The 23,113-nt window shown below is 39.8% G+C and overlaps 1 protein-coding gene across 6 annotated transcripts in view; it reads left to right on the forward strand.

The window, feature by feature from the left end:
- The window catches only part of NUP153 (nucleoporin 153), a 46,324-nt gene that overhangs the window by 11,290 nt on the left and 11,921 nt on the right, over positions 1-23,113 (forward strand). Inside the window, exons 2-16 of one of the 6 annotated variants that reach the window (XM_056330221.1) lie at positions 4,790-5,006; positions 7,170-7,418; positions 8,693-8,832; positions 8,916-9,044; positions 10,843-10,959; positions 11,082-11,126; positions 11,223-11,276; positions 12,612-12,728; positions 15,661-15,807; positions 16,266-16,318; positions 18,497-18,632; positions 20,208-20,345; positions 21,086-21,178; positions 21,403-21,493; positions 21,764-21,883. In XM_056330221.1, coding sequence (XP_056186196.1) covers positions 4,790-5,006; positions 7,170-7,418; positions 8,693-8,832; positions 8,916-9,044; positions 10,843-10,959; positions 11,082-11,126; positions 11,223-11,276; positions 12,612-12,728; positions 15,661-15,807; positions 16,266-16,318; positions 18,497-18,632; positions 20,208-20,345; positions 21,086-21,178; positions 21,403-21,493; positions 21,764-21,883 — 1,846 coding nt within the window. The remainder of the gene's footprint in view (positions 1-4,789; positions 5,007-7,169; positions 7,419-8,692; positions 8,833-8,915; positions 9,045-10,842; positions 10,960-11,081; positions 11,127-11,222; positions 11,277-12,611; positions 12,729-15,660; positions 15,808-16,265; positions 16,319-18,496; positions 18,633-20,207; positions 20,346-21,085; positions 21,179-21,402; positions 21,494-21,763; positions 21,884-23,113) is intronic. The other 5 variants (XM_056330225.1, XM_056330223.1, XM_056330224.1 and 2 more) reach the window with 5 other exon arrangements.

Consider the following 23,113-nt stretch of genomic DNA (forward strand, 5'->3'; position numbering starts at 1 on the left):
AGTAGTCTGCTATGTGCCAGAGCTGACGTGAGGTAACTGTGGGGGATGGAGAGGGCACGGAAATTCCCCATTGATGGTTGGAAGTTGTTAGATTGTTCTGCTCTGTCTAGGTGAACTTCACCATTAGGTACAGGTTTTCTTTTTGAGGACTTACTGCTTTCTGTGTTTTAATAACTTGAACTTTGAAATGGGAAGCAAAGAAATCTCCGAGAGGCCTGGAGGTAAAAACTTGATGCTTTTCAGGGATGAGCATACAGTGAAGTGGAAATTAGCTCTTTTATCCGGTTGTGTGTTTTGCATCGCTGACAAATTCATGTTGGTGTATGACGTTTTCTGTAATTTCGGTATAATTTTTTTAGTACGTCCTGTGTTGTATAGTGGGATTTACTTAAGCCTCTCAGACTGAAATCAACTCAATTAGAAAAATAGATGCTTTCCAGTGATGCGTTATTGCTAAGTACTCCTGCCCACCCCACCCTATGCTATGTGAGAGACCCTTGCGAGGTGGGAAAACTGTCCTGTTCCCTAAATATTTTTGGTCAAGAAATAGCCTGCTTTTAAGTTTGGAATTTGAGCTGTGACTATAACCTATAGATTTTTCTTTCTTTTTATTAATCCTTTAAAGAAATAGGATTTTAAAGTAGTAAATTGTGATGTGTTTGTTTACTGATTTGTGGTTCTAACTACATTATCTTTTGCTTAGAGCTGCATCTGAAGGCAATATGCCTTTGAGTAACTGTAGTTACTGTTGCTGTGGTGTTTGTATACATAGACTTAGACACATCTAGCAGAGCTGCCGGCACTTAGGATGATGCACAGAACTTGAAAAACTTCTGTAAATATCTATTCCTAAGCTACTGAATCTTTTTAGTGGTGTGTTGCTTGGGTTTTTTTGTTTTGTTCTGCTTTCCTGCTGATATTTTAGGATGAGCATAGAGTATGAGTGTATTTAAGATTAGCAGACAACTGTTGGTACTGACAGCAGTTCTAAATTCAGCCGGTTAAAGACTGAAACACATTCAGTGACTAAAACACTGCTACGTGTCATTGGAATTGCCCCGTGGCGTCTTCTGCCCTTTCACAATATTAAGTTTGGTGCCCCTGTGGCCTGTAGAAGAGTTTCTGTGCAGTAGTGTGTTTAGTGTAGCTGTAGTGACTGAAGATGTTCAGGAACCAGTCCCTACTTGTGGCATGAGGAGATGGGTTCTGAGCAGTCAGCACCGATTTTGATGGAGGAATAAGCCTGTTAGAATTGTCTTGTGCCATGTCTTTTGTATTTCACCTCTGAAGATCTGTCTGCATCAATGAGATGTGTAGCAGCCTTGTCAGTCTTCTAGAAGGATCTGTGAGGCCTGTGTGGGGAGGTGGTAGCACCAGGGAACCTGAGATAGGCAGAGGGAACCTGGGGTGGACACAGGACAGAGCTGGTGGCACTGGAGCAGTAGAGGGAGAGTGCTCGGCTGCTGACAGGGTAGGCTTCTTGTGTGTGCAGAGGGAGGGAAAGGGTGTTCAAATGCATATGCTGAAGTTGAAGAATAAGAAAACCAATAGTTAGGTGTAGAGGAATTGTAGAGGAATGAAGCTGGGTTAATTAACACTGATAACATACAGCTGTGGGCTGGCTTCAGGGGCGGTGGGTTGGCTGATGTGGATAAGGTGCAGCTGTGGCTGGTTCCTGCTAAGTAGTTAAATAGTTCTAAGGGGTGTGGAAGAGAAGGACCAAAGGAAGAGGAGCATGGGATGAAGAGAGACCTGGAAAAAGCAGAGGGAGAAGAGGGAGTGCCCTGGATGTAAGGGGGCTCTGGAGGTGGATGCAGCAGAGGCAAGAAGTAGTGTGGACTGGCCTGAAGAGGATGAAGAAACATCATGGACAGTAGATGAACCTTTGAAACCTTGTGGGAGGATGGGTGGCTGTGCCGGGAAGGCACGGGAACTACTTATTAATCTGGTATGGGGTGGTGAAAGCCTTGCTGCAGTCAGCTAGTTTTGATAGTGCTGTGACAGTTATGTTAAGATTAAAATGCTGGCTTTAAAGACAGTGCAAGGCATGACCCTTTGCTGAAATGTCCTGGCAAGAATATGGAGTGTGCATGTTTCAAAGTGTAGTTGGTCAGTGGTACCTTTACTGCCCAACTTGGACAGGAATCCAGCCATGGTGCTTTATTGATTGGCTTCAGCTGTGATGGGCTGGTAGGAGATGCCATAAGGAGATTTTAATGTCCTTGATATTATTTTTTTTATTTATTTTTTTGTGAGTGGACATATCTGAGGTATGTGGCTTTTAGAGTAGAAGTGTGGTTTTTTTGGTTGTTTGTTTTTTTTTTTTTTTGTAGTGAGATCTGTGTTTGATGATGGCTCATTCATAATGCCTGCATAGTTCTTTCACAATGCCTTTAATCAATATTTTCATTATGCAGGCAGAAAATGGAGGTGCATTTCCATGTATTTTGCTTTTCCTTGCTTTGTAGTTAAGTCAGCATGCTGTCTTCTGGAGCACAAACCCATGCTTCTTGTCTTCCACTGTGCCCAAGCCAGATGGAGCAGGCTATTCGTACTTGCTGCAGTACAGCTGCGCTGAGCGAGTTCCAGCTCCTGGGTTGGTTGGGGGAGTCACCCTGTGTTACCCCGCTTAGTATTAAAGCGTTGATAATGTGGAGAATGCTAGCAAGGCCGCCATATGCAAGAAAGAGTCAAACCAGTCTGGTTTTAGATATGGATGCTAAAATGTCGTCCTGGTTAATTATTAGTCTAGCTAGATTCTCCAGTTACTCATTAGGATTACAAATGATTGGGTGTTTACTTTTCTGGATGCCTACAACTTCTTCCATCTTGAGTCTCGGGTAGCTTTCAGTCCTGGGAGGATTTCTTCAGCAAGGGAATCATACAGGCCTATTATATGGCCATTAATCCCTAGTCTCTGATCGAGAAACTCTCTAGCAATACTACAAGCAGTAGTGCTTAGCTTTTTTGGAAAGAGGATTGCCTTGGATGCAGTTTGTGTCCTGACCGTTTGCTCATTTTGGCAAATTCCAACTCATGTGAATTTCTGATATCTTTTATTCATAGCAGCAAAATATTCTCCGCAAAAAAGGGGGACGGTGTGCCACAGGGAAAAGTGGAAATGAGGGGCTGGGGATAGAGTAGGGACCGTCTCTTCACTGGTACTGTGTGCTGAACTGTTTGTGAACTCTGCTATTACATGCAGTTAGTAGTTTTTGTTGGAAAGCTGAGGCTTAGTATTTATGTAGAATAGCAGCAACATCCTGAGCAGGGCATACTTGTGTGCATCTTAGTGTGGTAATTGTGATGGATGTGTTTATTACGCTGTATTCTATCTGGTGTAAACAGTCTCTGGATATTTATTCTGTCTTTGTGCAAGTACAAGATTAAATTACAAATCATTATGAAAATGTCAGATTGTAAATTAAGACTACTTTCTTTCTGTGAAAAGCCTTTTTGTTTTCTACCTTCCCATCCTCCTCTTACCCCACTCCCTTCTTAACTCCAGATTCAAGGATGTCTAATTTGTTTGTAACTCATGTAAGACTTGAATAAGTGAAATGGGCTACTGTTTTGTCTGTGTGCTAAATTTTTTAAGAAAGTTGAATACAGCAGAGTTCTTGTTTCAGAATTGTTTACTAGACTGAGAATATTCTTTGAGCATGTAACAATTTTCTACAACAGAATAATAATTTTGACTTGAAAATTTTGTTGCCTAAATCCGGGAAAATGCCAAAGTACCTTGCCAGGGCCTTTGGTACATGTGTTAGCAAATGACAATGGAGTTCAACAAAAATCTGTTTAACTCATTACTTGTCAGTTTCCAAAGTGTTGCAAGTGTGGAGTTAGCTTTCAGGTTTGCTTGCAGCTTACGGAGTCTGGCAGCGGGTTCTGTGGCTGTGGTCAGTGCGAGAGGGAGGGAGCTTTGTGCTGCAAGCGATTTGCTGCTGCGCGGGGTTGAGATTTGACAGGAAGGTGTGTTGAAATTTTGAAGGCATGATGGGGAACGAGTGACTGCCTAAAACAAAATGGTAAATAACTATTTCTTAAACACAGGGTGTAAGGATTGCAAATAATTGGTAACTGTCAGAATGGATAGGGCTTTTATGTATTCAGAAATTGCAGAATATTAAAGTTTGGAGATCCAAAGCTTTAACATACCATGAAGTTAAATGTATCAAAATGGATCTAATCGGAGTCCTGTAGTGAGGCATCTGTTATTCAACTGTAGCTGTTTCTGGGATTTCTTTCGGGATATCCAGAGTGTTCAGAGCATAACAGTTTTTTTGATACACAGTAGTCAGCATTAGAAAAATTAGAGTTATTTAAGTTCACTGATTCTAGCAGCTGTTATGGTCAGCACTGTCACTATAGATAATTGCTGAGTTTCTGTTTTTGATGGTTTTTCAAGTGAAGTCATGAAGAGGAGGAGTCCTCAAATAAAGTATGTACATCAGGTGTTAGTTAGAAATAGAATTTCCTGATGACCTTGTGACTTGACAAGCCTCTGCTGTACTTCGGCTGAAATTTCAAAGTTCTGCACATAGCCAAGGTAACCGTGAAGTACAGAAACTGGTAGGTTAGTAGTAAATCAAAGTTAGGTTAATTTGTCATTCATGTCCCAAAAGTACAGAGATCCTATGTCAAGGATCAATCCGCTCTATCTTATTCTTATTCAGAATAATTGCTATAATTGCTATCAGTCTGTCTTCAAGGTCTGTCCAAGGTCGCATCCCAGCGTATGCTATTGACTGTGTTTCTGTAATTAACAAGTATTTTTCCTTTCAAGCAGGGAATCATTAGCAGAGTGACAGAATCAGTGAAAAACATGGTACCAGGATGGTTACAGAAGTATTTCAATAGAAATGAAGATGAATGTGTAGATGCAAATGAATCTACGAACCAGGAAGAGAATCCAGTAAACTATCACCATGATTATGCAAATGAAGATAACATAGTGATTGATGGGAGAGTGACGCCTGAATCAGCAAGAATTAATTTAGAAGGTATGTGAAAAATCATTTAGTATTCTGGCCATCTGTATTTGTTCACAGATTTCTAGTTTTGAATCTAAATTTCTAAGGGAAACTGGAAGGAGAATTTTGACAAAATTAAAAGAAAAAACCCAAACCCAACCCAAAAACCCCACACACATACCAAAACCAAACTGCTCAAAAAAACCCAAACAAAAAACCTCCAACAACTGTTTGTGAAACCACCTTAGCTTTAAACTGTAAACATATTTGTGAAACGTACTGGAGGTTGTCCCATAGCTCTTGGAAGTCATCAGTTAACTTCAGGTAGTCCATTAACCAGGTGCAAAATACTGATAATATTCATTTGCAAGTGCGCTGGATTACATTTTATTTTCAAAAGGTTTGCAATGAAAGTCTATCTAATTGCCTGAGGTAATAAAAACATTAATTTGTTTTGTTGTCCTCAAAACAGAAGACCAGATGCTAGAATGCCAGAGAAAAATTCCTTCTCATGCCCTGACTTTTTTCCTTTGAGCTTCTTCAATCAATTTAGTAGAGTTCCTTGTTAGTTTAATGGAGAACTTTGTAATTTGGTTTATGACGGTAATCTTTTTGAAATACTTGGTAACATTAAGGTGTGTGCATGGCTAGTGTGGGGTCTTTGAAAACCTGTTTGGACCCTTGGCAAAGAAGTTTGCAACCCCTCACTTTATAAAAGATTAACCTGTTTTATATGTGTGCCTCTCACTGTTTCTGTAGTTCTTCTCTGTAAATTTGATGCTATGTGAGTTTCTCTTAAATTAGCAGTCTTGTGGAACTTGATTTTTAATAAGGAGAGATTTGTCTGAGCACACATACATAACCATGTGTAGAAATTCAGTTGCTTCTGTTCTTGGCAGAATGAAAAATAATGAGGAAATACCTTTGTCACCGAAGTCTTCTAAGTGTAAATAAGGAGCTGTATTGCTTTCTGTGTAGTTGTAGCTTGAGAATAAGTTTCGATAAAGGAATAGAGGAGGTCTTCATGAATGAGGAACACGTGTTGGCTTCCCTGGAAAACTGTCTGAAAGGACCTTTCAGTAAGAACAGCTGCACAGCAAACTTTCTAGCTCCCAAGAAATCAGGAGCAGATGGACACCCTAGAACCTTTAGTAGCTTGTGTTGCCATCTGTGGATGTTTTAGACCAATCTTTCTTGCTATAATTAATAAGATTTTAAAAATTATTATTATAAATTTAGAAAGCTTGTTTCTTCAGCTCTGTATTCCTTTGCTTGGTCAGCCCCTGATAACACTGTCTTTATCTCAGACAAGACAGTCCTAAAAAATCTACCAGTGCTTTGGAGAACCAATTGTTAATACTGTGGTGGTTATGAAGATCAAACTAGCTAGTTTAAGCTTCAGTGCAAATATCAAGAAGATAGTGACTTAGTCATGTTTATACCCAGAATTCCCAGGAGAGACACTGGACTTACATGGATGTCAGGCAACACATCCATTAATAGCTGTTCTGTTCATGTGACAAGTTGGAGCTGTGAGACCACCCCTTGCAGGACCCTGGCACTGTTTATGGACCCTTTGGTTCGTGAGGGAAAAAATGCCCATTTTGCAACTGAGACTATGATGCTTACTTGTCCTTTGTGCCAAAACCTCAAAAGTTAATGGATAGGAGGTAATATTTTGCCTGTAGCATGACCTAATATGTTAATTTTGGGAGGGGGGGATGACGACACCAAACCAAACAAACTCTCCCAAACTTTCTGCAAATACACATTTTCACATTATGTATTCAGATTAACATTGTCTTTGTTACAAGGTTGTATCAATGGCAGAGTTGTCTGTAATTTGCCATGAAATTTCGGAAAGCTTATTGCAAGCTTTATCTGCAGAAGAAAAGGAATTCATATATGTTTGATTTGCTGAAAGACCCAATGTTAGAGCATTTGAATGTGGGGTCAGAATCTGGTGGTGTTAAACTTTGTTTACTACTTTAATATGATGTTAATACTTTGTATTGCAAGCAGTGGTGCTGTTGTAATCAGATGAAACCCTACCGGAGTGAGGAAGAAGTTAAATTTGGCTTCTCTATTTTTGTGCTAAGAGCTTGGCAATAGCGTGACTGTTGATAGAAAACAGCTTTTGGCTTCTGTGAGCTTGCCTATAGGAAAGCTGATTGTCTCCCTGTTCTTGTTTAGAACCATCCACGAGCAGATCTGCATTGAACTTCTCAGATGTGTTAACAAGGCCCTCTCTTCATCGAAGCCATTTGAACTGTACCATATTGGATTCCTCAGTACCACATTGTCAGCCCTCTACATCTTCTTCACTTGGCATTGGCAGTCCTGGACTGTCTCTTGTAAAAGAAATAAAAGATTCTACCTCTCAGCATGACGACGATAACATCTCAACAACCAGTGGCTTCTCCTCTAGAGCATCTGATAAAGGTAACTTTCATCTTCTCTAGTTGATTTTTTGGTAAGATGAAGTACTTTGCAGTCTTTAATATTCCACGTTACCTTAGTAAATAAGTAGGTGAATGTCAGCTGTGGATGTTAGAACGAAATTTAAAGTATTTTAGAAGTATATAGTACTGTCACCTTTTTAATATAACCATGCTTTGGGATACGTTTATGAGACCCTGATCTTACAAAGAGGCGGTGCTGATAAATGCACTTTTAGCCAGGTTGTCTGCAAATCTTGAAATTGGATAGTGGGGACTGAAGATGACTCGCTGTAGCTTGACAGCTAGGTTGATTGGAAGAGTGACTTGGAATATCTAACTGACAGCAGGTTAAATGTGAATAAATACAGGTGACAAACAGAAACACATGATGTTTTCCTGTGGTTTCACCAGGAGTCGGTAAAGGAACTATTCTGACTGAAAAAGTTTGGGTTGCTTTTTTGGCCTTTCTTCGTAGAAGGCATCAGTTGCCAATACTGCCATGTCTTTTGCTGAGTTCAGTAAGGAATGTACACCATCTTAAAGTAAAAAAACAAACCAAAACCATTATATTGATGTAGATGGGGACCTAGGTGATCTCGCTGAAAAAGGCAAACAGCAGGTTTGCAGCTTTTTCTAGTTCCCCATATAAACGGTGATTGAGGCATGCTCAGGAAGTTCTCTGGAGAACATACTTTTACAATTCAGAGTAGATGTTGCCAGGGTTTAGACTATAACCTGAATTTACTAGAGCTTTCTGGTGTGTCTCCATAAAATATACATGGGAAATAGGTGGTTAACTCTGTTAGTTCATCCTTTGGGGGAATTTTTCAGGTTTAAAAGCTGTGCAATTCTGACTTACGCTGGCCTCCAACCCTTTACCAACATGGGAAGAACTGTGTGTTATAGATGCACCAGTGTTAATGCAGTTCCCTTTTATTTTACCATGAAAGAATCAAAAATAAAATTGCTCTGTATTGGAAGTATACTATTGACTTATTGTGCATGCTTTTGAAAGATTACTGAAAAGTAACGAATCGACAGTTCTGTGAACAGATTTCAAGTTCAGAGTTGATACTTGGTTTTCATGCCATATGTGAAAGGGTCTGTTTGAAGAACTCTGGAGGTTAGGTTGCTGGAGAAATGAGTGTTAGGGGGGACTTCTTCATTCTGTAAGACTTCTTTTTCTGTATTAAGGAACTCAGGAGTTAGTGTGATCTTTGATATTAAAGTTCTCTACACAAGGCATTTACATACAGCATGTTACCATTTTGGCAGATATCACAGTTTCAAAAAATACTTCAGCACCACTACTCTGGTCCACAGAAGCTGAAAGATCTCATTCTCTCTCACAACATCCTGCAGCTAGCTCTAAAAAACCTGCGTTCAATTTATCTGCTTTTGGATCTCCCTCACCTGTAAGTACTGCACAGTGTTAATTTTTAACAATTTGAATGTGTAGCCATTTTACTAACTACTCTACCATAATACCTTTCTGTAGTCACTTGGAAACACTTCTGTCTTTAAGACAAGCCAGCTTGGGGATTCTCCGTTTTACCCTGGAAAGACCACTTATGGTGGCGCAGCTGCAGCAGCAAGGGAGACAAAAGCGCGAATTGCTCCTTATCAGGTAAGAGAATAGTAGTGTGATGTGAGGGAAAATGTGGTACAGAAAATGAAATACAGAAGGGGTAGCACTGCCAAAAAAACTGAGCAGGGAGCTGGAAATGTGGCAACAGTTTCTATTTTGCCCTCTCAGTCTGCAAGAGCAGAAAAGAACAATTCTGTATAAATTTTTTTTAAAACAGCTTATGTAGAAAATACTTGCCATGCACAAGAATGACTATGGCACCTTAGCTTCTGGCTGTTTGTTTTTAGTTGGGATTTCCTCTTTCAAAAAACTCATTTTCTACCATTGTCTGCTTCTGATGGTATTATGTTAAAGCATGTAAATAAAAACAATCGTGGCATAACTTTTAAAATTTGTGTTTAGAGTAGCAAAATCTACCTGCATGATACTTGTCTGTACATCTTACACAAGCATGTCTACGCTCATGCTATGAATATATTGTATGAAACTGCAATCTTTACTAGTATCTAAAAGGCAGCTTTGCTGATCCTTTGCTCTTCTGCTACATGCAATCTCATGATAAACATGAGAGGGAGGCATGCAATCTCAAGATAAACAATAAAATGCTTTCTATTTTAATACCATTCAGGTAGCTCTTGAAGAGAGTTACTTGCCCTTGAGAGTTGTTCATGTTCTAAAATGAACCAGCAAATAAAAATGTTGACAACTCTCGGTAGTTAGGGTTGAATCTAAAAAGTTAGTAAATTCTGCTTCAGTTGGAATGTGTTTAAATCAAAATGGGCTTTATTTATTAAAAAAAAAAATCAAAAGTCAAAATGAACTTTATTTAAGGAACTGGAAGTAAAAAGAGTTTACTATCCTGGCAGTCCATTTCTGCCATGCAACAAGGGGACCTGCAAATTGCTGACTTAGGTGAACCCATGAAAACTTGTGGTTTGTTCTAACTTGGTGTTAAATCAAACTTCTGAACACTCAGAACCTCTTGTAAGCTTGGAGCCCTCTTTGGTCAGCTATTTTTATGTTTTTTATGAAATTTATGAAATGCTGAAAAGAGGAACCAAAATATTAGGCTTTTGAAGGAGAGACTAGCTTGCTTGTTGTTGCATGCTGTAGATTACAGCAAGTCTCGCTTGTGTTTTTACATACTGTGTGGTCTGCTTCCTGACTTCACATAGCAGTGTGGTAAGCATGATGTGGTTCCAGGAGGGTGTTTAACATAAGTAAAAAAAAAAAAAAAAATTAACACTGAAAGATGCCTTTTTGGATTATATTCAAAGTCATGTGGTACAAATAAAACCGTTTACTCTTTCAGTGTAATGTTTAGAGCTGTTACAGTTCAAATCAGATCTTTATCTTTTTAAACAGTAAAAATCTGCAGTCAGCTAATCTTGGGGGAAGAGAGGAAACAAGAAGCAAAACTAGGAATGCCTGATGGTGATTGTATACGTTGGTTTTAAGATGGTACACATACACAGTCATGAAACTGAGATCTGTTTTGCTACTGAAAGTATTTTCTGCAGTACAAGTCTTTGCTTCTTTTCTGTTTTCCTGGTTACTGCTTCAGAGACCCTACAGGCCTGACATCTTCCCTTTTATAACCTTTTACATCTAAATATTTCTTTTGTTGCTTTATCCCATGTGTAAGACGTGTGGGGCCCCGTTCTGTAGAGTCACCAGAGTATATTTTCTTCTTCATGGCTTGAATGCCCAGTGAGTGCGTTTTTCTCTGTCATCACAGGAGTATTGGTTATATCATCAGTATAGCCATAGGGCATAAAATAAATGCATGTTTAATTCAAAATCAAGAATGGTAACACTTGCAATGCTAATTTTTCAGCCACCAGTAAGGAGACAAATGAAAGCGAAACAAGCAAGTGTGCAATCCTATGGCGTGACAAGTTCCACAGCGCGGCGTATCTTGCAGTCACTGGAGAAGATGTCAAGTCCTTTGGCGGTAAATGGCACTCCTCTTAATCTATTTCATGTGTTTGAGAAACGTAGTAAATGTGCCAGTGTAGGATGAAGGTCTTCCTTATGTAGCATGCAGTTTAATTTATTGCACTGTTTTTTCAACAGGATGCTAAAAGGATTCCGTCTTCTGTTTCTAGTCCACTGTCTTCTGTAAGTTGATCACAACCCCTCTGTTTTTGTTGGATGGAACCCTCTCTTACAAAAACAAGTCATCCTCTAATATTTAGGCTTTTTTTCCCTCTTTAGCCTGTGGACAGGAACTTGCTGAATATTACTAGCTTCCAATCCAAGCGCAAACAGGTAAGAACCAGTAGCATCTTTATCTAAGAAAGGTAACTTCCTATGATTTATTTTTAATTCAAGTTGATATTAGTATTATGTGAATTACAGTTGTCTTGGCTGTGTGGAGATGGCTAAAAGTGTCTTTTCTACCCACGCTAGATGAAGGACTGTGAAGATTACTCAGGTTGAGAATTACATTATTTTTTATGTGGTGGTGTCTTGATGTGTCAATCAAGAATGACTTCTTTATAACACACAAATTAGTGTTTTACCTTGTCCTGCAACTTGGGGTTAAGTTGCTTGTTAATGTTTCTGTTTAGGAAAGATTTCTCTTGCAGAAATGATCAGAAATAGGAAAATACTGATTGAGTGATCATACAGACCTTGTGCAGATTTCCATGTTCATTTTGAGCAGAAGAGTAACACTTTTTTTATTACTGCTCAAAAAAGAAGAAGGAAAATTAAGTGTTGTCACTTTAACATCGGTGTTCCTAATTCCTATTTGGAGGCAGCACTGAATTGGTGATAATGCTGTAGTGAATCATTATCTCCTTTGTTAAAAAAAATATTAAAACTAGTAATGTTTTTAAATCACTTCCATTTGTAGTATTACGGAGTTTATTAAATTGTAAAATCCACAAAAGGCCACTTTAAGATGAGGCACATGAAGGAACAAAAGTGTGGGTTTTCTTCTGTGCAAAGTTTTCATCTGCTGTTTTAATGAGAAAATGGACAGAATGTCTCCAGAAGTTTCTATGCTAATTTCTTGATTAGAAGTATAAGTACTTTTAGTCACTTCAAAGTTTACAAACATCTTGGATTTCCTGTACCATCTTTCACCATATGCTAAATTACAAGAACGTTGAAAAGTAGAGCATGTAATTTCTGTACTGTAAATACTATCCAATTAATTGAAAACAAAGCTGGTACGAATTCTCAGTTAAATTGTGGAACTGCACCTGTGATGAGGCATTAAGAAAGATCGACCAGATTTGCAGTGTGTACAGCCTGACGTCAGTTAGAAAGCGAATGTTGCGCACAGCTGTCGCTGGATAAAAGTAGAGAAATTGTCTATTCATAATAGTAGAATTCATAAGGTTTGGCAAGGGAAGCCCTTGATGAGAAGGGGAGGAGAGGGTTGTCTGTCTTCCTGCTAAAGCAAATGTATGGTTGACAGAACACTTGAGCATGCAGGCAAAATACTTTTGCAGGTATGTTTGGTTGACTTTTTCTTACTTCAAGGGTCTGCACCAGACAGAATACCTCTTAGTGTATTGAACTTCTAACTGGGTAACTTTTATTTTTTTCACTGTACATTCCTGTCTAACTAATTTGATATCCTTCTACGATAAGGTCACCTGCTTGGTGCATGAAGGGGTGGTGGATATAGTGTTCTGGACTGTAGGAAGGCTTTTGGTACTGTCCCTCACAGCATCCTTCTGGACAAGCTGTCCAGCTGTGGATGAGCAGGTACGTGGTGTGCTGGGTGAAGAACTGACGGAACGGCTGGGTGCAAGGGGGCTACGTCTGGCTGGCGACCAGTCACCAGCAGTGTTCCTCAGGGCTCAGTGGTAGGGCCAGTGCTGGTCAATGTATTTCTCAATGGTCTGGGTGCAGGAATTAAATGCACCATTAGCAAGTTTGCTGATGATATGAAACTGGGAGGTGCTGTTGACTCTGAGGGCCAAGAGGCTTTGCAGAGGGGCCTGAATAGATTGGAGCATTGGATAGTCCATCAATGGCGTGAAATTGAACAAGAGACAATGCTGGATCTTCATCAATAGACAGTGGGATCCAGTGTACCCTCAGCAGGTTTGCAGATGACACCAAGCTGAGTGTTGTGGTTGACATGCCTGAGGAGGGATGGGATGCCATCCAGAAGGTCCTGGACAAGCTTGAGAAGTGAGGCCACATCAGCTTCATGAGGCTCAACAAGGCCAAGTGCAAGGTCCTGCACCTGGGCTGGGGCAACCCCCGGTATCGATACAGGCTGGGGGGTGAAGAGGTGGAGAGCAGCCCTGCAGAGAAGGACTGGAGGGTACTGGTGGACGAAAAGCTGGACATGAGCCGGCAATGCGCGCTTGCAGCCCAGCCAGCCACCCGTGTCCTGGGCTGCATCAGCAGCAGCGTGGCCAGCAGGGCGAGGGAGGGGATTGTGCCCCTCTACTCCGCTCGGGTGAGACCCCACCTGGAGTGGCTGCGTCCAGCTCTGGCGTCCTCAGCACAGGAAACACACGGACCTGTTGGAGCGGGTCCGGAGGAGGGACCACGGAAATGGCCAGAGGGATGGACACCTCTCCTGTGGGGAAAGGCTGAGAGAGCTGGGGCTGTTCAGCCTGGAGAGGAGAAGGCTCCGGGGAGACCGTACTGCAGCCGTTCAGTACTTAATGGGGCTTGTAAGAAGGATGGGGACAGACTTCTTCGTAGGGCCTGCAGCGATAGGACAAGGGGTAATGGCTTTAAACTAAAAGAGGGCAGATTTAGACTAAATGTAAGGAAGAAGCTTTTTATGGTGAGGGTGGTGAAACACTGGCACAGGTTGCCCAGAGAGGTGGTAGATGCCCCATCCCTGGAAACATTCAAGGTCAGGTTGGAAAGGGCTGAGCAACCTGATCTAGCTGAAGATGTCCCTGCTCACTGCAGGGGTTGGACTAGATGACCTTGAATGTCCCTTCCAACCCAACCTGTTCTATGATTCTGTGACGTGAGATGGAGTAATGTTGGGCACGGGTATAAACTGGGAGAGGAGTGCTGGAGAGCAGACCTGCAGCAGGGGGTGGGGGTGCTGGCTGGCAGCAGGCTCAGTGCGAGTCAGCAGTGCCCTGGCAGCCCAGGGGGCAAACCGTGTCCTGGGGTGCAGCCGACACAGCGTAACCAGCCGGTCCGAAGAGGTGGTTCTCCTGCTGTACCCAGCGTCGGTGCGGCCTCGCCTCGGGTGCTGTGGGCAGCTCTGGGCCCCGCAGCGTGAGGAGGATGTGAAGGTCCTCGAGTGCATCCAGAGGAGGGCAACAAAGCTGGTGATGGGGCTGGAAGGCACGTCCTGTGAGGAGTGGCTGAGGACACTGGGTTCGTCTGGTCTGGAGAGGAGGAGGTTGAGGGGTGACCTCGTTACTCTCTACAGCTTCCTGGGAAGCGGAGAGGGAAGTGCTGATCTCTCCCGGACCCAGTGAGAGGACACGTGGCTCAAAGCTGCATCAGTCAGAGGAGGGTTCAGACCTGACATAAAGAAGCATTTCATCAGTGAGAGGGTGGTCAGACACTGGAACAGGCTTTCTGGAGAGGTGGTTGATGCCCTGAGCCTGCTGAGTAATTAAGAGGCATTTGGACAATGCCCATATTACCATGCTTTAGCTTTTGGTCAGCCCTGAGCTGGTCAGACAGTTGGACTAGGTGATTGTTGTAGGTCCCTTCCAACTTAACTATTTTATTCTAATTCTACTCTGTTTACATTTAAAAATAGCAGTGCGCTATCTTTTGTTCAAAATGGGTTTGTAAACAAATAAATTGCATTTTACTCAAGGTTTCAAAATGAGTATAACAATTTTTAGCAAGAAATACTTTTATTCCCTTTGTAGATAGTGCAGCATGAATGTTATTGCCAAGATTTGAGAGAGATTGTGACATTAAAGCTATTATAAACATAGTTTTCTGTTGATACTAATTTAAATAATAGCATGCATCCTAAGTCTGATTCTTCTGATCCTTAAGACTGCAGATGGAGCCTTTGGTAAACCTCATAGCCTTTTGGGGTTTGTCTTGTTTAACGATTCAGTTACACCAGTTTTACAGAACGTACAGTGCTTTCTGTTAAAAATTTAACGCTTGTTTTTGAAAATGCTTTGACAAGGAAAGTCAAACTAGTATTTTTAAGTGCATCTAATGCAAATCTAAAACACTGGAACATAATGAATGAGACTTTTAAAATTATTTTACAACTTTTTTTTTTTTCAAGTGTAACTTCAAAGGAGGAAAATGTAGGAAAACTAAAACCCAGAAGCCTGTATAATTGGCTGCTTAACACTTTGAATGGTAAATTGGTGGATGAAGCCAGTAAAAAAAATACCACAATGTGGGCACAGGAGAGGAAGAGATGGAAGTACATTAAGTAACATGAGTTATTGTCATTATAGTAACATGAATGATTTTGTCTGTGAAGTTTACTGCCAAATTTTGAAATGTGATTCAGTCAGACTTCGGCTACTTTTATAGCTTTTTAGATTTCATAACTGGTTTTCTGGTGGTTTCTCTCTGCAAGCTGAATGCAGTCAACACTTCCAAATAATTTTCAGTGGGTGCTGAGACTGATGGGAGGTTTATAGTTCTGTAACTTTTTTTAATCAGTAAATGCTGTGGTAATTAGGGCCAGTGTAAGGATAAATTGATCTCTGCTTCCTTTTCAAAGATGGAATCACAGCACCCACCTGTCCAGAAACTCGTGACACCAAAGGCGATCTCTCTGTCAGGGAGTCGGACCCAGTATTTTAAACCATCTCTGACTCCAGCTACTGATTCCAGCAAAATTCACCAGAGGGTGGATATAAAGCACAAAGTAAGTAAATCTTCTGGTTGTTATCTGCCTGCTTTTTACAAGCTTGGAATGTCTCTAACCAGTTATTCTACTAAGGGGCTCTTTTTTGGCAAAGAGCCAGAAGCTCTGAGTGAGATTTCTGACAATTACCCGTTCTGATCACTTTGGTGCACGTGGAGTCCCTGATAAACTTTACTTAAAACAAGATTGGCATCTCTTTCAGAAAAAAAAAAAAATATCTATGGTTTCACTATCAATCTGAATGTAAAAATGACCAGGTGTTGAATCTGTGGGCTTTTTAGGCCAGAGATCAAAGTGGATAGTCATAGTGGTTGCGGAATAAGCTTAAGTAGATGAGGTGTATTTAGTGGTATAAATAAAAACCAGCACAAAACATGTGTGGTTGGTTGTCTTTGCTTCGTATATAGTTTATAAATACATTCAGGTAAATCTTGTAATAAATCAAACTTAACTTGCAGGGCATGAGAGAGAAGAGTTCTCCTGCAGAACAGAGAATAAAACCATCTGAAAGGTATGACAAATCTATTAATTTAAAATACTTGAAAGAAGAAAGTGCTCTCTGGTGCTACAGTCTGCATGCCTGTCGTCTTTTGAAGGGCAGTAACAGTCTGTGAGTTTGCATGAAAAAATGGGTGCCCTCTAGAAACATTTGAGGCCAAATGCCAACTTGTCTCTCAAACACAAAATTCCAGGAGCGTTAATTGTTTTTCTTCTTGAGGAGATTGTCCTGCGTTACACTGCTTGTTTGGTTTAGGTAGAACGACCCACCTCCAGATAACACTGATGGCTCTCTCTTCTGGGCCACTAGTCTTTTGGGTACTGCTTGAACTTGAATTAAGACACTCTGCATTCAAAGAGTATATTTTCTTGGATGATTTGTCCCTTTCAAAGAACAATACCAGGGAATCATATTTTGTTGTCTCTGTTCATCTTCCAAGCAATTCTTCGGTTGCCTTCGGCATTCTTTGGTTTGCAAAAAAACTCCCAAACCAACCCTTTGTTTTGGCATCTGATAGTTTGACTTCACAGCAGCGACTTTTTCAGGGATGTAAGAGATCGGCTTTAAAGTTTGGGCGTAGGTGCAAGCAGATGTCGGGTTTTAATTGTGGGTTTTCAAACTGTTCTAAATTTTCTTCGGTGGAACTCCTTTCTTCTCCATGTAGAAGGGAGAACCAGAAAACCGCTGCTGCTTTTTATTTGGTTCGCAAGTTTTACTGCTGTGTTTTACTTTTGTCTGTAGAGTAGATGGTCCTTTTAAAAAAAATTATTTATAAAGCTAGTCTGTTGACTGTCATGTTCTGGAGCAGGAACACAACACTGGTAAGAGGCAGTTGGCCAGAGTCCCTTCGTGCAGCTAACCTGCAGTACTTTGGTACATCTCTGTTCAGCCTACCAAAGGCTAAATAGTTTTTAAACCTGGGTCAGAATTGTAGGTTGAACATACCTGCTTGAAGACAGAAAACTGTCTTTGCCCCTTAGAAGCTGACAGGTCTTAACAGAAAAGAGGAATATGGACTATAATAGGCAGGCTATAATTGTCAGAATAAAGCTCTGTGTTGACAGAAGGGTTGGGTTTTTTTTCAGAATTTGAATTGATTGTCAGTTTGGATTAGAGAAAATTTTGAGCATATGGCCTTAAGGATCTGGCTTACTCACAGTGGTTACAGTGCTAAGCAGACTGTTTGCAAGTGTCTGACAAGTTTAGACTAATTTTCTTCCTCAGTCTTCTGGAAACTTGACCTGGTATCATCCAGTGTGATCAAATGTACTTTTATAATGACTGGCTGCTTGGCTGCACGATAAGCTTTGATATGGAACTTTTTCCAGGGATACTTCATTTTGATGCCATACTGCTTTTTATTGTTGTTACTCCCTAGTTCACTTGTGTTTTGGGGTGTGATGTGGGTTTGGGATTGGTTGGTTTGTTTGTTATGAAGGTTTTTTTGTTTTTTCTTTTTCTTTTCCCTTCCCACTTGGATTAGGAAATCTTTCTGGTTTGGATCTAGGCTTTTGTAATGAGCAGAGAAATGCCTTTGTATGCCTTACAAAAGGGATCTGTGTTCATGTCTGAAAAGACTTCTGGAATGTTGGCAAACCCAAACACCTCTGGCCTCAAGATAAGCCAGAGCTGCTTCTGCAGCTTTTGCTGTATTATCTTGCCGCACAAGTTTAAGCCGCTCTATTCCATAAGAGCTGCTGGCAGCATTCCATGTGCGTGCACACACACATGCTCCCCCCCCCCCCCCCCCCCCCCCCCCTATATTTTTAGTTGTTCTTCTAGATCCCTGCAAAGATTCATGCTCATCACAGAATCAAAGAACTGGCAGTCAACATTTCCACCGTCTGGGCTATTAAAAGGAAATGTTAGAAAATAAGTCTAAATCAGTTCTTCTATTTCAGGTCTTCTGGCTTAGTCATCATTCCTTTGTGGATGTTGTGACTGTTTCTTATGTATGTCCTTCTCGTTGCTGCTTTTGTTAACGCAGCTTTTGCTGTTTTGGAACATCACGTATTTACCAGCATTAGCAACTCGGGGAACAGGTTTTTTTCAGATTCTGATTAGGTGGTATCAGTTCTAGGACTAAATGTGGCTATAATAGCTTGAAACAATTATTTGATAAGTTGATTTTTTGATTTTTTTCTTCCCCCCCTCCCCTTTCTCAACCTATGTATTGTTATTCTGTGCCAGCAGTGTGACCCACCCCAAATTCAGTACTCCTGCATCCAATGGTCTGTCTGCAGGAGGAGGAGTTGGTGGTGGCGGTGGCAAGATGAGAAGGGAAAGAGGGGTACACTATGTATCAAAACCTGGACAAGAACAAGAGGTAAGGGACTCTTGCTCTCGCTGAGATTACTGAAGTAACTAGCCATGTATGCCAGTGTTACTGGTTCATAGTGATCTATAATAATGCCCTTTCAGTTTTGTGGGCTTTTTTTGCTGTGGGTTTCAGGGCAGGCTCCAATATTTTTTTATGTATTATTTATATGTTTTATATAAGTAATATAAAATGTATATAACAATATTTTTATTATTATTAAACTTTGGGTTTATATTTTTTAAATCTTGAGCCATATTATCTTGGAGTTGCCTCATATTATAAAGTTTCTCATCAGCAGTTGAATGAACAAATTTTGGTGGAGGTTTGTAGGGTTTTTATAAAGGAATAATGTTTGAAACAAGTGCCAAGTAAGTAAAAGTTTATTTAATTTATTATTTCATATTTAAGTCATGTAGAAAGATAGAGGCCAAGAGTCCAAAGCAGAAGAAATTGTTCCGCATGTCTGTTAATGATCATTCACAATTTTTGTCACTTAATCAAACCCATTGTGAGAAGTTTTTTCCCTGTTTCAGTACGAAAAGGCCATTTAATAAAACTATGTTCATGACTATCCTGGAGATTATTTTTCTGATTGGATGTTCCCTACCACTGGATCTTAAATAAAAAATTTACATCAGTCTTCTGGTTGATGCAAAATGAAGAAATAGTAAATACTAGAGAATGTTTCTAATAATACAAATGGCCTGAATACCAAGGTCCAGTAGTCTTCAGATCAAAACTGTAGAAGATGCAAGATGTGGGATACATTAAATTTCTGTAGTAGCAATATATATCTCTGCTTAGTCACTTTTGGGTAGATCTTGGTACTACTGTGCAAATTGTGATTAGATTGCTGTTCCCATTTAAACCCTAACTGATCTAATCTTGGTAATCAAACAGTTTAAGAGGTGAGGATAAGACAGAAGTTTTTAAGGTACAGTGGTTTCTGAGTTGGAAGTGTGTACTCTGATACACGAGATATGACAGGATTTACCAGAATGTGATCTTCTGTGCTGCTAGTCAGGCTTCCTTTTTTGGTGTTTGGTGCTTTGGTTTGGGGTTTTGGGGGGCTGAAGGACCCCGCATACTTCTTTAAACATTATCTTTTTCCAAGTTCACTGCAGTAGTGACTTCAGAAAAGTTGGCAGCTGTCCTACCTAATTTCACAAGAGGAACACTTTCTCATTTGTCATGAGAGTGTACTCTTCATTGAAGAGACGAGAGGGTAATTAGAAAGGATGATGTTTCTTTAGACCTTGAATAACTAAAGTACAGAAAAATAAATCTGATCTGTGCCCCTCCCTGTCTACACAGGTAACAATGTTGAGCTAATTTTTGGTATTCTTACTGGACATGTTATGAATGTAGTTTTGCATAGAAAGAAGTCTACCATAAATTAAAACGACATGGCAGACTGAGGTGGGGAGGTTAGGATTCCTTTTGAAAACGTGCTTTGTCTTAGTCTGTACATACCTCTGTTATATTTAACTTGGATAAGAAATTAAGAGTGGGACAGGGTAGGAAGGTAGTAGGTCTTGTAAAAGCGTAAAATTAAAATTTACAATTAAAATTTCCCCCTAGGAAGTGGAGGAACCGGTACTACCAAAAGTACCCCTACCCATCAGTACTGCATCGCTGCCTTCCTTCAACTTTACTTTCCTTACCAGTAGTAGTGTCTCATCATCACCGAGCACTGTTTCCACAGCAGTGATGAACAAGGTAAATCTTTGGTTGTGTATTGTGAGTACTGTTTTGTGATGAGTGTACATCTACTTTGTTGCGTGTTAACTTCTTCCATGGTGCTCGTGAAACTAACCAACTTTCACTCGGGGTTGTATTCCAATTTGGAAGCGGGGAAAGGCATGTAGTTTTTGATTTGACCTCTGTGCATCTTTTACTTTGCAAAGTTCTAGTTAATGTAATTGTATAACTGCTTCAAATGCTGTGGAGGTTTTGTTGGGATTTTATGCCAAGTTAAGTTATTAAATTAGAGGTAGCATTAATGGTGGTCACAAGCCTAGTGTAGAACGTGAGCCTAGGGTGTGATAATTGGAATATCACTGCAGTAAAATAAACATTCATCTGTTCCAGAGTATTTGAGGTATTTTTGTATGTTTTGAACCAGATTACTTGCTTTAACACGTTGAGGTATTTGCTGAAGCTCTGACTACAATTGAGCTGAGTTAGTTTGACGTTCTTAAGCTGCTTGGTCTGCTTTTCCATATACTTAATATATTCAGATCTAAGTAGCATCTCTGTTAGATGATACTGTACTGTATGCTCACTTGCAAGCTTCATTTTCGTTTATTATAACTCTTACCTGTGGGTTAGAAATATCAAACATCAGGTTTCTTGACTGACTGCAGAATGTCTGTTAGATAGTGAATTCAGGTACCTGCTGTTGTTTCACCAGGATGTTTTTCTTTTACATACAAACCGTAATTCTTTTGAAAATACAGGTACAACCAGCAAGTAATGTTGGCAGTCCTGTGTTCAGATTTTCATCTCCAATTGTGAAATCTACTGAGGCAGAAGTGCTACCTCCATTGTCTGTAAGTGAAGTAAATAAAGTTCAACCTCTTCTCAAGGCTTTAGTAGAATATTGAAGAACAATAAAGCAGAATTGGCCCTGGTAGTGGGGAAAACAAATATATAGGTTTTCTGGCTTATAATTTGTCATCCAGCATGTATACCAAAAGGTTGAACCCTGGATTTCAGATTATTACTTTTGTGTGAAATTTGATTCAAGAATCTGAAAAATATCTCTTTTTCATAGCAGATGGGGTTTACATTTAGTGTTCCTGTTGTAAAATCAGCAGAGCTTTCTGGATCCAGTGATACACCAGTGACGTCCTTCCTTACTCTAGGTAACAGAAACTTTAGTGTTTCAGATCTGAAGTGCTGATTTTCTGGTTTTGTGTATTAAACAGTAAATCCATCCTTTCTGAGCATATTAGCAATTCCAGGCAAAATATGTTTTCAGTGACTGATCTGCTTTTAACCAAATGGTAATTATAAACTGTTGTAAACAAGGTAGAATTATATGAGAAGCATGAAACTTGGAAATCCTAGTTTCTAGCAAATGTAAATATAAGTGGATTTCTTTATGAAGGGTGGTTTTTGTTTTGTTTTTAAAGATACTGCCACTGTAAACAGCATCAGCAATAAGAAGGAAAAAGAAGAAGAATACGATGGCCCCTCCAAACCTGTGAAGGTCTTAAAGGAAGGAAGTGTGTTAGACATTCTAAAAAGCCCTGGTGAGATAACGATCTAAGATATCGCAAAAAATATGTAACCGTGTAACTGCATTGATTTTTTTTTTTTTTTAAAACCCACCACAACAAAAAACCCCACCCACTTTGTCACAGCTAGTGCAATATTAGCTGTAAATACAAACACAGGAAAGCATTACATTAAATGCTGCATCTCTTAGGGTTGATCTCCCCTTCTGTCCTAAGTGGCTTTTATTGCTGAAAGGAAAACTGCAGTTTCAAACCAGATGCATTGCTTCAGGATGTAATTGTAAATGAAGTATAAAGAGGATTATTTAAATAATCAGTGTTTCATTTTAAATAAAATGTATGGAATTGGAATGGAAATTTTTGTAAAGTGCTTTACATTCCTCTCCCACCCTCACCATCTCTGGAAATTAAGAATAGTAAAGACAGTTTCATTCCTAAATGTGTTTCAAAAACTGCAAATCTTTCCATCTTAAATGATAGCAGTTACTATGGGTTCAAGTGTAAATTTAAAGTGGGCTGTTTCACTTTAAAGACCCTTTTCTAATTTTTAAGTAATTGCAGTTGTTTTCAACTGTTTAATGAAGAGTGTGTGTGTGGATGATGGTTTTTTGTTTTAAGAACAAGGACTATTGAATTTGATCTTTTCCCATAGCCTTGAGTTCCATCAGGACTATTTTTTTTATAAAGTGACAAATCTATATACTTCTTAAGACGATAGTGCCTTTTTATATTGAAAAGAAAGAAGAGAGAAAATATACTGTGTGTTTTGTTTAAGGAAACATCTGTGAGTGCAGTGACATTAATTTGCTTTATCAGTTTTAAAAGAAGCAGATTCTAAATCCACACTGGTCAAAGGCTCCACTTCTGATGTAAAAAAACTCTTAACACCAAAACAACATAATAATTAAAAAAAATAAAATAATAATTTTGGCTTTAAAAGTAACTTGTGCTGCTATTTAAGATGCATCGGTGTAGCATTTATTTTTAGTATTTCCATATTGGTGTTTTTTGTTTTCTGTTAAAATTGGCACCTTTAAATAAGGAGTTGGCCTGCGTCCAGTACGTTTTGAACAAAGATTATAGGTAACAATTGTTCTGTTGTCTTAATTTTTATTACTTAATTCTCAGAATCTGTGGGGAAATACCATGTGGATTGCTGCTCCCAGTATTAACGGCTGTACAGCTACTAAAGTAAATGTGAGTCATGTACTATGGCAGGAGCAGCTTTAGAAATTTGATTCGATC

The sequence above is a fragment of the Falco biarmicus genome, chromosome 3, assembly GCF_023638135.1.
Source record: "Falco biarmicus isolate bFalBia1 chromosome 3, bFalBia1.pri, whole genome shotgun sequence".
Lineage (NCBI taxonomy): Eukaryota > Metazoa > Chordata > Aves > Falconiformes > Falconidae > Falco > Falco biarmicus.